At 43.9% G+C, this 16399-nt stretch overlaps 1 protein-coding gene across 2 annotated transcripts in view; it reads left to right on the top strand.

The window, feature by feature from the left end:
- The window catches only part of pam (peptidylglycine alpha-amidating monooxygenase), a 49614-nt gene that overhangs the window by 6884 nt on the left and 26331 nt on the right, over positions 1-16399 (top strand). Inside the window, exons 2-6 of one of the 2 annotated variants that reach the window (XM_019360967.2) lie at positions 4802-4942; positions 5031-5156; positions 5413-5491; positions 8815-8872; positions 9346-9433. In XM_019360967.2, the coding sequence (XP_019216512.1) occupies positions 5062-5156; positions 5413-5491; positions 8815-8872; positions 9346-9433 (320 nt within the window). In that variant the 5' untranslated portion in view covers positions 4802-4942; positions 5031-5061. Of the gene's footprint in view, positions 1-4801; positions 4943-5030; positions 5157-5370; positions 5492-8814; positions 8873-9345; positions 9434-16399 lie in introns of both variants that reach the window. The other variant, XM_013267791.3, reaches the window with a different exon arrangement.

Below are 16399 nucleotides of genomic sequence, written 5' to 3'. Positions count from 1 at the left end.
ATGATGGAATTTAGCACCTCCGGCCCCAACTCATCTCTCTCCTTAACCAGGCTCACCAGAGCAGCGGTATCAGCCTCTCTCCACGCTTTAAGGCGATTGAGGTGATAAATCTGCGGCGCTCCTCCCCTGTCCGACCGTGTGACCTCATAGTCAACGTCCCCAACTCGCCGTGTGACCACAAAGGGTCCTTGCCACTTGGTGAGCAACTTTGAGCTGGAAGAAGGGAGTAATACAAGCACTTTGTGAAAATTGCCCGAGTCTAGCCCCTCTCTCATACAGGCGTTGCTGACACTGCTGAGCCTGAAGCAAATTCTCCCGTGACAACCTCCCCAAAGTGTGGAGTTTCACTCTCAGGTCCAACACACACTGAATCTCATTCTTGGCGAGGCTCGGACCTTCCTCCCAGCTTTCTTTAATCAGGTCGAGCACCCCACGTGGCTTCCTGCCGAACAGCAGTTCAAAGGGAGAAAATCCCGTGGAGGCCTGGGGCACCTCCCACACTGCAAATAACAGAGGGTCTAGCCAGCGATCCCAATTGCGTTCATCCTCGTTAATGAACTTACGAATCATGGACTTTAAAGTCCATGATTCGTAAGTTTGTTCAGCCGCTCCACCAGCCCGTCCGTCTGAGGGTGGTAGACGCTGGTCCGAATAGATTTAATGCCCAGTAATTCATACAGCTCCCGCAGTGTGCGAGACATGAACGAAGTGCCCTGGTCAGTCAGTATCTCTTTCGGGATTCTGACTCGGGAGATGACCTGAAACAGTGCCTGCGCCACGCTCTTTGCAGAGATGTTGCGCAGCGGGACTGCTTCCGGGTATTGCGTTGCATAATCCACCAGGACTAATACAAAGCGATAGCCGCGTGCACTCCGGTGAAACAGCCCGATGAGGTCCATGCCAATGCGCTCAAATGGGACCATGAGTGGGAGCAGGCGCAAAGGCCCTTTTGGTATGGCCGGCTGATTAACAAGCTGGCAGTCCGGGCATGACGCGCACCAGCGGCGCACATCCGCTCGGATGCCTGGCCAATAAAATCGGGCCATTATTCGCTCCAGAGTTTTTTCATACCCCATAAGCCCTGCCATGGGTTTATAATGAGTCGCCTGGAAAATCATTTCCCGGCGGCCCTGCGGCACCAACAACTGGGCGAGTGTCTCCTCCGTGCGAGTGTCACGACTCACTCGATATAACCTATCTTTTAATAAAATGAAGCGCGGATAGGTCCTCACGGCTTCAGGGCGCACCACGTGACCATCAATCTCAATCACCTGGTCAAAGGCTGAGTGTCATCACGAGACTGCTCCACTGGGAAATCTCCCGTGGGGGGAATTTCCGGAGCCGGCGGGGCCTCCCATGAAGGACCCGCCTTATACAGCGGCACTATGGGATACCTGTGAATATCACCATGAACACACTTCACCTCCACCCATTCTGCCTCCAGCAATGCCCCGGGGCGAACCAAGCTTTGGTGCACGAGGGTCTGCATACAGCCCGTGTCCACCAAAGCATGGCGTATAGCCCCTCGAGTCCTTACCGGAATGCTGTACGTCCCTCCTGGACCGGGAGAGGGTGCTGGGGCACTGGCAACGCGGAACACCTGCCCCACTTCCATCAGAGGACAGTCCCTCTTCAGGTATTCCGGTTGCCCGCATTTCCAGCACTCCTGCCCTGGCGTCTGTGCCGCTCTCCATGGCTCAGGGGCGGCACTGCTCATCTCTGATCCCTGGGAAGGCACAAACGAAGCAAAAAGATTAGTGGGGCTCAGCACCGGCGCCCGCTCTCCCTGCGCCGGCGCAGGTACCCGACGCCTTGGTGCCGGCACTGGGGCTTGTTTGCTCGGTTTCTGGCTGCCCTCCCCGGGCTCCTCCGCTCTGGCGGCGAGATGGTCCTCCGCCAACGTCATCGCGACTTCCAGACTCGCGGGACGGTGGCACCGGACCCATCTCGCTGTCTCTGCAGGCAGCCCCTCCACGAACTGCTCCAGCACCACCTTGTCCACCAGCAGCGTCTCCCCCTCTGACGATCCCGGCTGCAGCCACCGCACCGCCGGGTCGTGCAGTTTCCGGGCCCAAGCAAATGGCCGATCCTTCCCGGTCAGCCGACAGGCTCGGAACCGCCGGCGATGATCCTCAGGGGTGAGACCCATCCTGTCCAACACCGCCTGGCTCACGTCCTCGAAGCTGCTCCACGAGGTCGGCGGCAGACTCAGGGCCGCCGTCTGAGCCTCCCCCGACAGCAGAGGAAGCAAATGCAGAGGCCACTCCACCTGCGGCCACTGGCAGGCCTCCGCCGTGGCTCGAAAAGTCTCCAAAAAAATTTGGGGGTCGTCCCCGTCGCCCATTGCCACCGAAAGTGGAGGGGCCTTCGGTGGCGCAGCCGCTCCAACCAGCTGGGTCTGCCGGTCCGCTTGCTCCTGCAGCTTTGCCAGGTGATCGCGCTGGGCAGCCACCTGGTCTTGGCTCATCTTCGCCATCTCCGCCAGCATTTGCGCCAGGAACTTCAAAGGCTGGGCGGGTGGCGCAGCATGTGGGTCTGACATTCCCACGCAGACAGGATTTCGGCACCACTTGTGAAATGCAGTTCACACACACACACAGTTCTTTATAGCGAGATGCCATGTTTATTTTTAGTTTTTGTTTGTTGCGACAGTCCACAGTCTGGACAGCTCCGGTCTCAGCTGTTCCCAGCCTCTTTCCCGCTCCTCTCCTGTCTCATTAAAAAAGGGAAGAAACCGTCACCAGACAAATGGACCGATCCGATATTACGTATCGGTATCGGTCCGATACTGACCTAAATTACTGGATCGGATATCGGCGAGAAATAAAAAATGTAATCCGATCCATTAAATATCAAAAAAACACCTCACAAAACTTGCGACACGGCATAACTCGGCTCATAACCGTAGCACGTCGGAGCAGTGTGCGTCAGGTGATAGAGCGGCTGTGTGTATTTGTAGCCTCGCTACCAAACCAGCATTTCATCTCCGAGGAAGTTATCCCAGAGAGAAGTAAAGCAAGTGTGTAAGTTCATCTCTGAATGTTTGTAAAGCATTCCCACGTTAAGCTTGAAACTTATTAATGATCAGCTGATCGGCTTTTCTGTCGCGAGTCCGTCTCTCTTCTTTGTTTTTGGCCCACTTTGCACCAGAAAGAGGAAACCAGCGGCTGAACAACAGCAGCACGTTTAAGCTTGATAAGCTGTTGTTAGAATTTATTTAATATTACTTTCTAGACCAGGATCCTTTTCTACGTAGCTGACGGCTGGTAACTGTGCAGGGGCGGATCTAGCAAAGTTTAGCCAGGGGGGCCGATAGGGCATGAACAGGGAAAAGGGGGCACAAAGACATACTTTTCTTTCTTATTCTCATTTAAAATGTCTAGCTTTTAATAAATAATTATCTGAATCTTACACCCAAAGTTTTAATCTGATGTAAAATGTGTAGAAGTCCATTACTGTATATAGTAACTGTTAAGTCTAATATACCCTAGTAAGCTATGGTACTTTTTCCTTTGGGAAGGTACCATCTGTGCAGTCTGCAGTTCTGTTGAAGAAAGATGTTGAATCTATTTAATTATTCTTGAAAAATAATTTATTTCTGTGCATTTTTTTTCACACTGCATCAAATTAAAGTTGATTACATCGATTAAGCATCATGAGGTGGAGGGTGGGGGGTGGTTCTCTATTTTTTTTTGCTGGGAGTTTGCAACCCTATTAGTTAGGTTGCTTAATATTTCTGCTAAGTACTCTTTAAAATACCAGAATAGGGAGGATGGAGTAGGTTTAAGTTTATTAGACTGATCAGTGTTGCTGAACTATGAAATATTTTGGGTGCAGTGTATTTTTTACATACAGGTATAACAGAATAGCTTTAGTGTTGTTGTTTATTTAAACTTGAGTATGAACTTATACAAAATGCAGCAACATATTAAAAAAACGGTTTTATTGATTAAAAAATACACTATATCGGATTCCTATCGGTATCGGCAGATATCCAAATTTATGATATCGGTATCGGTATCGGACATAAAAAAGTGGTATCGTGCCATCTCTACACCAGACCAAACGCCACCAGCTGTGTTCTCACCTGCCTCTCCAGCACTGCCCCGTTGAGCTCACTGCACCACTCCTCCCCTGCAGCCGAGCCCGGGACAACACCTCCGCCACAGTTGTCCACAAACTTGAAACAATGAAATTGGAGTTGCTTGTGGCCATGCAGTTGTGGTGTAGAGTGAGTACAGGAGAGGGCTCAGTACACATCCCTGTGGAGCACCAATTTTCATTATGACGGGGGATAAGGTGATGCTGCCCAGTCTGACCACCTGGCATCTGTCAGACAGGAAGTTAAGGATCCAGCTGCAGAGAGAGCTGCTCAATCCTAGATCCTGCAGTTTCCTGTCCACCCTCGAGGGAACGATGGTATCCTTACTGGATAATAATTAACACACTCTATGAATGGAAAGATTCCGTGATAATTCCATTACGATTTAAATTCTAAGACTAGTATAGAAAGTGAATTCTCATCAATTTCCATCTCTACATCCATTCAAAAACAACCTTGACCTTTTCAGTAACGTGAAATGTGATTTCTGTAATGTCATGATATTTTATTTCGCATTAAACTTTACTCCCCTTTGCTTTAATATTATATCAAACTCACCAGGTAGACGTGTCCATTAAACAGATACTGTCTAATGGACACATTTTGTTAACAAAATAATTATACATTGCTGCCTTATTGGGTTCCATATCTGTCACTTTTGCATTTAGCATGTTTTTGTTTTTTGTTTTTTTCCTCCAGGTTTCTGCTCCAGAATTTTTGTTTTTCTGCCAGCAAAGTGACCAAGCGTAAAGATGCTAAATGAGTGAGGTCTTTCTAGAAAACCTTCACCTCTAGTTGTAGTTTTAGTCTTCAATCAAGTTGAGCAAAGAGAATAGGCAGGTATGTCAATCATTATCATATGTAGGTTAATTAATAGACTTTTTCTTCCACAGGATAGTAGTGACAGCATCTATTTTTACATTTTCAGCATAGACACATTACACTTGATAATCACTGGAATGATGGGAGTTCCTGCATCCTGTGTGGTGGTGCTAACATTCATTCTTTACAGCCACAGTATGAAAATACAAAGTACTCTGCATGTGTCTAAAAGGTAAGACTATACATATATTGTTTTATTTATTTATTTTATGTAGTCTAGCTACAGCCTTACTAGCCTAAAGCAACTTTAATTATAAAAACACAAAAATGTATGGAATGGTATATGATATGGTATGCTGGTTCTTGTGTTGATGTATTTTTGGTGTAATTGACCTAACATGTTATTAACATGTTATTAATAATTGATTGTGTCTGTATTGCTGAAGGTCTCAGGAAAATGTACTGAATCCCAGTAAATGTGTGTCCAGGACCAATCAGCAGCAGATAATAGCAAACCCATACAACTTCTCTGTGGATCTCCGCATGCCTGGTGTTATCCCAACTGGGGTAAGTCTGTTTCCAGGCAATGTTGGTGTGTGTCTATCAGTTGTTTGTTTCAGAAGTTTATGTACACTTATCAAGGGGATGAATGCCATGGTAATTTGGGCTTGTAATTAGTTATTTGACCTGTTCTTTTTAATAAAGTAGAATGATTGTATAGCTTATATATTTAATTACTTTAAAAGAAAAGAATTTAGTGCACAAGTTTGATTTTTTAAAAATTATTTTTCTTTGTCCACACATATAATACATGCAGGCTCAAATATATTTATATATACCCCCAGTAATATTCAGTGTCCTTAAACAAGTTGTACGTTAACCAAATGCTTTTGGTAGCCATTAACAAGTTTCTGGCACAACTCTGGATGGATACATGATCACCTTTCTTGAAAACGCTGCAGCAACATGCTACCACCATCATGCTTGACACTGGTACAGTGTTCTTATATTTGAAAACCTTACCATTACTCCTCCAAACATAGACAGGACCCAAGCTGCAAACTGTACAAAGTTGCCCCAGGGACTATCCATCGCAGAGTAGCAGGATGTAAGATGCAACCTGAAACTGCACATACTGAGAGGCACAACCAAATGGCTGGAGATGAATATAGGAACTAGAAGTTTCCACCAATTCCTAATGGGATACATCACCAAAGGTGGTTGAGAATAATGGGGCTAAGGTCCTGAAGGACTTCCAGACAGACAGATCTGGTTGGACTCCAACCAGACACAGTGTTGGTTGACAAGGAACAGAAGACCACAGTTGTGATACATGTGGTAGTCCCAATGGACAGCAACATCAGCCAGAAGGAACGCAAGAAAATGGAGAAGTACCAGGGGTTGAATGAATAACTGAAGCAGATCTGGAAGGTAAAATCCACAGTGTTCCTTAGTAATAGAAGAATTGAGGGCTCTAACCCCTAAACTGGAAGATTGGCTCAAGTAGATTTCAGGCACAACAAAGGTCATTATCCAGTACAGCTACGATACTGTGCCAAAGCCTCAAACTCCCAGGCATCTGGTAGAGCACCCATGCTTGAGAAACATATCACCCCCCTCACAGGGTGAGAGGGTTTTATTATTATTATTTTTTCAAATACTGATTAAGGCATACTAGATGATACATAGCTTCCTGCGATGAATCTACTGAGCTGAGGATGAAGATTGTGGCCAGACTCAAAGTAGTCACCCAGCCAAGAGCACAACTGCCCCAACTCACTCACAATGTCTCATCAGAGGAGATGCATACAAATGTAAACACTGCGCTATGCACCATCCCTATTAACAGTATCACTGAAACCAGTGCGCACATATATACCACTGCGACAATATTCCTTGAAATACTTGGGTATAAGATCAATAATGCATGTAAAGGAAGACACCTTTGAAGAAGGAGACTTAGAATTAAAATAGAATGGAATAGAATAGCTTCTCCGCGAATCGGTACCTTATTGTGCTGGAGGGGTTTGTGTGTCCCAGGGATCCCAAGGGCTATGTTGTCTGGGGGCTTTCGCCGCTTGGTAGGGTCTCCCATGGCAAATTGGTCCTGGGTGAGGGACCAGACAAAGAGGGATTTAGAAGACCCGTATGCGTAGAACATCAAGGAACAGTTCACCCTGCCCGGGATAGGGTGCCCCATCCTGGAGCCAGGCCCGGGGAGGGTGCCCAAGTCCGAGCATCTGTTGGCTGAGCCTTGGTCCATGGGGCCCATCCGGGAACAGCCCAAAAAAGGGACATGGACCCATCCTCCTGCAAGCCCACCACCCACAGGAGGCACCGTAGGGATTGTGTGCATTGTGTGCCAGGTGGCAACTAGGAGCAGAGGTCCCTGCACAGCTTTCCCAAACATCATAGTTTTATTTTGGATGCTTACTTTATTTTACTTTGAACACAGAAAAAAATTATATGGGAAAATCACAAGCTACCAGGGTCCAAATTATCCTCCCACCCTCGATAAACTAGCCTGCACTTGCTGAAGTTTTTAGCAAGTCTCATCTCATAAGCAATGCCAGCCCATTCTTATTTAGGCAATCTCAAAGAAGTTCCTCCAGATGTAATGGTCTTCTGGCATGGCCTTTGGTCTATAATTTACCTCACAGATTTTCACTGGGATTGATTTGAATTCAGTTAAATTCAACTCGGTTTAATTTACACAGTTGGTCAAACTTTTAGAACATCCCAATTTTTCTAGTTATTTACTGCAATTCAAGTTGTTCTAGTCCAATAAATAGCTTAAAATGATACAAAGGTTAACTGCCACAGGTAAAAAACAAACAAAAAAACAAAACCAAAAAAAAGGTAAGGTTACCCAAAAACCTTTTCAGGGAACACAAAATGGGTTAACAATTTAAAGCTGTTTTGCAACCATGGAGGTTGATCAAGCCTTGAAAGGCTTCACCCCAAGTCCAGCACCCTGAGACTGTACACTAAGCGGAAAGGAGGCCAAGGAATAGTGAGTGTCAGAGTCACTATCACTATCCAGGATGAAAAAACAAAATGCATGAGTACATCAGGAAGATGGCTGCAACTCATCGTGTGCTTAGTGAATGCCCCAGGCAGCAGAAACCTGAGGAAGAACAGAAACTGCCCTGCACAGCATGCACCACCAACAGACAGGAACGGTGGCTGATATAGAAAATTCTTACCAATGTCTGGACAAGGTTGGACTGAAAGATGGCACAGACGCATGATTCTTGGCAGCAATGGGAACAAGCTCTATAGAGAATGGGGTCCACTACACCAGACAGGATCCCCAGATGCAGGGTCAAAGATGACCCTGAAACAATCTGGCATATAAATATAGGGTGCAAGATGCTACCAGGCAGGGCATACAGGAACATCTGTGCTGAGTATGGCTGAGTAAAGATGGTGAGAATGACAAAACTAAGATCTTGTGAGACTTCCAGATGCAGATGGAGAAACTAGTAGTTGACTAACCAACCGGACATAGTAGTGGTGGATAAGCAGAGGAAAAAGGCCGTAGTGATAGATACAAAGTGATAGCAACATCAAGAAGAAGTAACACAAGAAGCTCGAGAAATACTGCTCGAGCTCGAAAGATGTGGAGCGTTAAGACAACATTGGTCCCCATGAGCACAGTGACCTCTGTGGGGCAGTGACCCCCAAATTAGGTGAGTGGCTTCAACAGACCCCAGTGTGCAGTCCTAGACTGCGCTTTTCTGGACGGAGAGCTTGGATATCCCTCCTGGGATCTGCTGAAACCACTCGTGTGTGTGTGTGTGTGTGTGTGTGTGTGTGTGTGTGTGTGTGTGTGTGTCTTTTCTCCATTTAGCACTCATTCAGTGTCATTGTTTTCCTTAATATTTCAGTCGGACACTTACCTTTGCATGGCATTTCCAGTTCCAACTAGGCAAGATGCATATATTGGTGAGTTTTATCTTTTATTAATTTATTATATATTATAAAACCTACAGTGATTGGCAATTACAGAACAAAACGTTTCTAGCTGACCTATTAGCTGGATACAAAGTAATAATGACAAAGTTCAATTTATATCAACAGTTGAAATGGAAATTTTAAAGGCATCATTGCTATCACATAGTGTCACCATGATTACCTTTTGTATATCTCCTGTGTAAATTTATTTTCAGCATGTAATAATTTATTAGTTTCACTAAAAAGTTTTTGATACATTTTCATATTTTGAAACATTTTTCAGGGAACTTAAGTCATTCCTAGCTTTAAATTAATTAGAGGGTGGTGATGATCTTTCTCCAATTTACCAGTCTGATGTATTTTCAAAGAATCAGGCTGTTGGTACATTGAAAGGCGATTTGTTATGTGTGAACTTCACTGTCAATTTGAAGTGGAAAATTTTAACCAGTGTTTTTTCTCTTCAGTGGACTTCATACCTCTTGCCAGTATGGACACAGTCCATCACATGCTGCTGTTTGGCTGTCAGACCCCTGTCTCCACCCACAGCTTTTGGTAATGCCCAACTTTAAATTAATTTTATTACTGTTTTTGTTGTTGGGGAAAAAAGCCAGGACCCAGGAACAAAAAAACCTTGCATAAGAAGTGCAAGTTAAGCCCCTTCTTCATTATTACCTACTCGGATAGATTTGCCACGGTTCTCCATGCTTTTCAGGGTTTTCTATTAGGTCATAGTACCAGGTACCAGGTACTGAAATACTATCTGCTCAACTGGGGTTTTAAAGTAATCGGAGCAGGTACTAAAATGTGACGTCGTCAGACTGCATGCCACCAATTGGCTGGTCAGTGCCGTCGGTTGATGAGTCATGAGAGCATCTCATTCACAAAAAATCAAAACCACCAGTTTTGAAACCCAGCAACAGATACCCGAGGGAAATGGCTACAAAACCCCCCTGCTGTGGTCCCTGAGTCTGCTGAAAAGCCACAGACAGAGCAGCAAGTATATTGTTGCCTCGAGGTCCCCCTTTGTTGGTGCGTTTGTGTAGAATACTAATAATATCATGGAATGCTCAGTTACGTTGCTCTAATGTTGACTAATTATATTAGGTGGTACTCAATTGTAATGGAAAAACTGTAATCTTAGACTATATTCTTATTTAAATACCTAACCATAATGGCTAGCTGTGAACATCAGCACAGATCAAATCTAGTTTTGTTTAGTGCACCAATAATAGCTTTTTATTTTAGTTACCCACCAACCACTGACAGTGGAAATGTAAATGCAACATAAAAAAATGACTCAAACAGGCATCATCTTCAAATGTAATATGAAGCCCAAGCTTGCACCTAGCTCTCAAGGACGTGCCATTTCTCTGCCCATTGGCAAGAGAGTAGTACCCCCTCTAGCTGTATGTGCACCACCAGCAAGGGAGTGATTTCTGTGTCCCCCTTTGGGCACCTAGAGGCACGTGACCCTCAGAAGGAGGAAGCCTCAGTCCCTAAAACTGTGGAAAAGGGGCTCCACTGGCAGGGATACGCTACTTTACCTGATATGTTTCCACCCAAGAGGCCCCACTTAAGCTCTATTCAGGTTGTCAGTCCCAGAAGTCTCTCAAGCACAAAAACTCTCTCTCTCTCTCTGCACACACAAAAGTATTTTTTTTTTTACTGTCTCAGGTATAACTCCCAGTTAGCGTGTTAGATGTTCAAGGTACCATGTCGTTTGTTTTCATTATTGTATTTCATTGCTGTTCACCAAGAAGGTGGCTCCAACAATGTTCAAATGTTACAATCAATAAAAAATGAGTATTCTTCTCAAATAATTGTAAATCCTCAGCCTGCAGGCCAAATGAGCCAGGTTAGGCAGGTGATGCCTTTCCCTGCAGACACAGTGACAATGCCTCACCTACAGTGTTGCATGTCAACTGGCAGCTCAGCCCTTCCTCGGTAGCACGCTTGCACCCCTCTCTGTGAGTGGTGACAACTGTTGCTACGGGTTACCGCTTCTGGTTCAGGCTTCCTAGTTTCCACAGAATTGTAAACAGTACTGTGAGAAACCCTTTAGCAGTGATTAGGTTTTTCTGCATTAATGTGAGATTCCTAATTTTGGAGATGTTGTACAAATGGAAGAAAGCTGTCTTACATATTTGTCTCATATGCACACTTTTTTTAAAAAAATTTATACCCTAGGTGCATCTATTAAGAACCTGTGTGCACAAGCTCTATAACAAAAATTATATTTTTAGTGATAAACTGTAATTATTGTTGTTATCCATGAATTTTCAAATGTTACTATTTCCAAAAATAGCAAGAAAAAGTAGTAAAGCACATTATCATACAGGGAGTGCAGAATTATTAGGCAAATGAGTATTTTGTCCACATCATCCTCTTAATGCATGTTGTCTTACTCCAAGCTGTATAGGCTCGAAAGCCTACTACTAATTAAGCATATTAGGTGATGTGCATCTCTGTAATGAGAAGGGGTGTGGTCTAATGACATCAACACCCTATATCAGGTGTGCATAATTATTAGGCAACTTCCTTTCCTTTGGCAAAATGGGTCAAAAAAAGGACTTGACAGGCTCAGAAAAGTCAAAAATAGTGAGATATCTTGCAGAGGGATGCAGCAGTCTTAAAATTGCAAAGCTTCTGAAGCGTGATCACCGAACAATCAAGCGTTTCATTCAAAATAGTCAACAGGGTCGCAAGAAGCGTGTGGACAAACCAAGGCGCAAAATAACTGCCCATGAACTGAGAAAAGTCAAGCGTGCAGCTGCCAAGATGCCACTTGCCACCAGTTTGGCCATATTTCAGAGCTGCAACATCACTGGAGTGCCCAAAAGCACAAGGTGTGCAATACTCAGAGACATGGCCAAGGTAAGAAAGGCTGAAAGACGACCACCACTGAACAAGACACACAAGCTGAAATGTCAAGACTGGGCCAAGAAATATCTCAAGACTGATTTTTCTAAGGTTTTATGGACTGATGAAATGAGAGTGAGTCTTGATGGGCCAGATGGATGGGCCCGTGGCTGGATTGGTAAAGGGTAGAGAGCTCCAGTCCGACTCAGACGCCAGCAAGGTGGAGGTGGAGTACTGGTTTGGGCTGGTATCATCAAAGATGAGCTTGTGGGGCCTTTTCAGGTTGAGGATGGAGTCAAGCTCAACTCCCAGAACTACTGCCAGTTTCTGGAAGACACCTTCTTCAAGCAGTGGTACAGGAAGAAGTCTGCATCCTTCAAGAAAAACGTGATTTTCATGCAGGACAATGCTCCATCACACGCGTCCAAGTACTCCACAGCGTGGCTGGCAAGAAAGGGTATAAAAGAAGAAAAACTAATGACATGGCCTCCTTGTTCACCTGATCTGAACCCCATTGAGAACCTGTGGTCCATCATCAAATGTGAGATTTACAAGGAGGGAAAACAGTACACCTCTCTGAACAGTGTCTGGGAGGCTGTGGTTGCTGCTGCACGCAATGTTGATGGTGAACAGATCAAAACACTGACAGAATCCATGGATGGCAGGCTTTTGAGTGTCCTTGCAAAGAAAGGTGGCTATATTGGTCGCTGATTTGTTTTTGTTTTGTTTTTGAATGTCAGAAATGTATATTTGTGAATGTGGAGATGTTATATTGGTTTCACTGGTAAAAATAAATAATTGAAATGGGTATATATTTGTTTTTTGTTAAGTTGCCTAATAATTATGTACAGTGATAGTCACCTGCACATACAGATATCCCCCTAAAATAGCTAAAACTAAAAACAAACTAAAAACTACTTCCAAAAACATTCAGCTTTGATATTAATGAGTTTTTTGGGTTCATTGAGAACATGGTTGTTGTTCAATAATAAAATTATTCCTCAAAAATACAACTTGCCTAATAATTCTGCACTCCCTGTATGATGCCAAATTATAGTTATTCTCAGAGAAATCCTGTGTGCTGGCTCAAATTTGGGTATAAAAACTAGACTTCACTCTGTGTCCAGACTTTGCCTTAAAAAACTAAGAAAATAATGTTTTCATTTTAAGTAAGTTTTTGACAGATTGATAACATTTTCTTATCTTTATGACATGTGCTCTAATAAAAAGAGCCGTAGATCAATTGAGTCCTTGGCTTGAATATTTTTTCAAATAGCTAAACTAAACCTTGTTCCTAATTCTGACAATGCAGTTTCATCCTGGTAGTGACATACCATAACTATCATAACATATCACTGTCCCCAGTGGCTTGCAAAAGTATGAACTTTTCCACATTTTGTCACATTACAGCCACAAACATGAATCAATTTTATTGGAATTCCACGTGAAAGACCAATACAAAGTGGTGTATACGTGAGAAGTGGAACGAAAATCATACATGATTCCAAACATTTTTTACAAATAAATAACTGAAAAGTGGGGTGTGCGTAATTATTCAGCCCCCTGAGTCAATACTTTGTAGAACCACCTTTTGCTGCAATTACAGCTGCCAGTCTTTTAGGGTATGTCTCTACCAGCTTTGCACATCTAGAGACTGAAATCCTTGCCCATTCTTCTTTGCAAAACAGCTCCAGCTCAGTCAGATTAGATGGACAGCGTTTGTGAACAGCAGTTTTTAGATCTTGCCACAGATTCTCGATTGGATTTAGATCTGGACTTTGACTGGGCCATTCTAACACATGGATATGTTTTGTTTTAAACCATTCCATTGTTGCCCTGGCTTTATGTTTAGGGTCGTTGTCCTGCTGGAAGGTGAACCTCCGCCCCAGTCTCAAGTCTTTTGCAGACTCCAAGAGGTTTTCTTCCAAGATTGCCCTGTATTTGGCTCCATCCATCTTCCCATCAACTCTGACCAGCTTACCTGTCCATGCTGAAGAGAAGCACCCCCAGAGCATGATGCTGCCACCACCATATTTGACAGTGGGGATGGTGTGTTCAGAGTGATGTGCAGAGTTAGTTTTCCGCCACACATAGCGTTTTGCATTTTGGCCAAAAAATTCCATTTTGGTTTCATCTGACCAGAGCACCGTCTTCCACATGTTTGCTGTGTCCCCCACATGGCTTGTGGCAAACTGCAAATGGGACTTCTTATGGTTTTCTGTTAACAATGGCTTTCTTCTTGCCACTCTTCCATAAAGGCCAACTTTGTGCTGTGCACGACTAATAGTTGTCCTATGGACAGATTCCCCCACCTGAGCTGTAGATCTCTGCAGCTCGTCCAGAGTCACCATGGGCCTCTTGGCTGCATTTCTGATCAGCGCTCTCCTTGTTCGGCCTGTGAGTTTAGGTGGACGGCCTTGTCTTGGTAGGTTTACAGTTAGGGATGGGTATCGAAACCCGGTTCTTGTTGAGAACCTGTTCCCACTGTTTCAATTCCTTGGAATTGTTTGCCATTTTTGCAAACGATTCCCTTATCAATTCCAGTCGCCCCGAAAGACGTCACCACGTTGCGGAGCGTCATCTATCTGGCAGGGCGCCTAAGCGGCTTGGTTATACTTTACGAGAACGGATGACAACAGGGCAACATGCAATACTTGCAAAGTAGATATTTCATTTAAAGGAGGAAACACTACGAATATGCAAAAGCATTTGCTCACAAAACACACGATAACCTTTAATGAATGTCGTATTTTTAATTCCGCTCCGGACTCGTGAATCTCAACCCAGCAGCAGCGGTAACGTTTGCACGTCCTCTCCCGTTAATACGGCAGGTTTAGTTAGTGCGATCTGCCTTATTACAAAACCTACCATTACTGTGCGTTGCATTTAGGTGACCATGATGAGAGAGACAGACAGAGTCTGGCTGGCAGTTCTCGCTGCAGTCTACCGGTAGCGTCTCCTTTCAGGCCAGGATAGACGAATGTCACCGAGCAGTGACTAAGTTTGTGGTCAAAGGCTTGCACCCATTTGCCACAGCAGATGCCCCCAATTTTCAGTAAGTGAATGTGTTTAATTGTAGGCAGGTATTTTTGTGCACTGGATATTCTTGTGTAATTGCCACAGAATAATTTATGTTATACTTTGTTAATGCTACAGAAGAATATTTATTTTATTATTTTACATTTACAATTTTTTTTCCTGGGGACCCTGTGACACCCCATTCAAGAGCCGTAGGCTGTGGATCTCTTAAGATCTCACTGTTGTGTTCTTAAGGCCATGTTACTCCTAAATTTCTATCTTGTTCAAAGAGAAGATATAAAACAAAGTTCTAAGCTAATCGACCTTAGTGTTCTCTTTTAAAAAAAATAAGAATCGATAAGAGAATCGATAAGAGAATCGATAAAGAATCGAATCGTTAAACAGAATCGAAAATGGAATCAGAATCGTGAAAATCTTATCAATACCCATCCCTATTTACAGTTGTGCCATACTCCTTCCATTTCTGAATGATCGCTTGAACAGTGCTCCGTGGGATGTTCAAGGCTTGGGAAATCTTTTCGCAGCCTAAGCCTGCTTTAAATTTTTCAGTAACTTTATCCCTGACCTGTCTGGTGTGTTCGTTGGACTTCATGGTGTTGTTGCTCCCAATATTCTCTTAGACAACCTCTGAGGGCGTTACAGAGCAGCTGTATTTGTACTGACATTATATTACACACAGGTGCACTCTATTTAGTCATTAGCACTCATCAGGCAATGTCAAACCAAAGGGTCTGAGTGCAGTCAGACACCAAAGGGGGCTGAATAATTACGCACACCCCACTTTTCAGTTATTTATTTGTAAAAAAATGTTTGGAATCATGTATGATTTTAGTTCCACTTCTCACGTGTACACCACTTTGTATTGGTCTTTCGCGTGGAATTCCAATAAAGTTGATTCATGTTTGTGGCTGTAATGTGACAAAATGTGGAAAAGTTCAAGGGGGCCAAATACTTTTGCAAGCCACTGTATGAAAAGCAACGTGTATTCACAAACTAAAAAACGTACAAATTTTATTGGACAATTTTCTTTTGCACTATGTATTTCCTAATGTCACTGTACCTTTACCTTATGGCTACACTGAATACATAATGTATGCTGACTGCAAGCAGATGCTGCAAGATCCAAAGAGAGAGAGGCAAAGCTTAACTATTTTGGATGTGTGCAGTAAAGAGATGGTGGATATACTGGACAAAAATTCTTGAATATGTTACATGAATATCAATCTGATAAGCAGAAGAAAAAGCAGAAGAACACAGAGAAGTTTTGAATGGATGTACGAAGGAGGATATCTTGATGCATGCTCAATCATCCAGGTAAGTAAATCTCCAAAAGTTGATTCTGTTCATCTGGACGTAGCGTTTTGTGGGAGAAACGTTTCATCACTCATCCAAGTGACTTCTTCAGAGTGACGAAACGTTTCTCCCACAAAACGCTACGTCCAAATGAACAGAATCAACTTTTGGAGATGAAGGAGGATATGTAGAAGGTTGGTGTGGCAGGGGGATGCTAGAAATATGCCATGATGAGATGGAGCCTGGTCACCCACTGTGGCGACTCCGAAAGGGTGCAGCTGATGCAACATGGTTCTTTTGATTTGATGCTGTACAACTGTAATTTGG

This window comes from Oreochromis niloticus, linkage group LG7, assembly GCF_001858045.2.
Source record: "Oreochromis niloticus isolate F11D_XX linkage group LG7, O_niloticus_UMD_NMBU, whole genome shotgun sequence".
In the NCBI taxonomy this organism is placed as follows: Eukaryota; Metazoa; Chordata; class Actinopteri; order Cichliformes; family Cichlidae; genus Oreochromis; species Oreochromis niloticus.
Note: the sequence above shows the minus strand (reverse complement) of the source record. Positions and strands in the feature narration are given on the sequence as shown.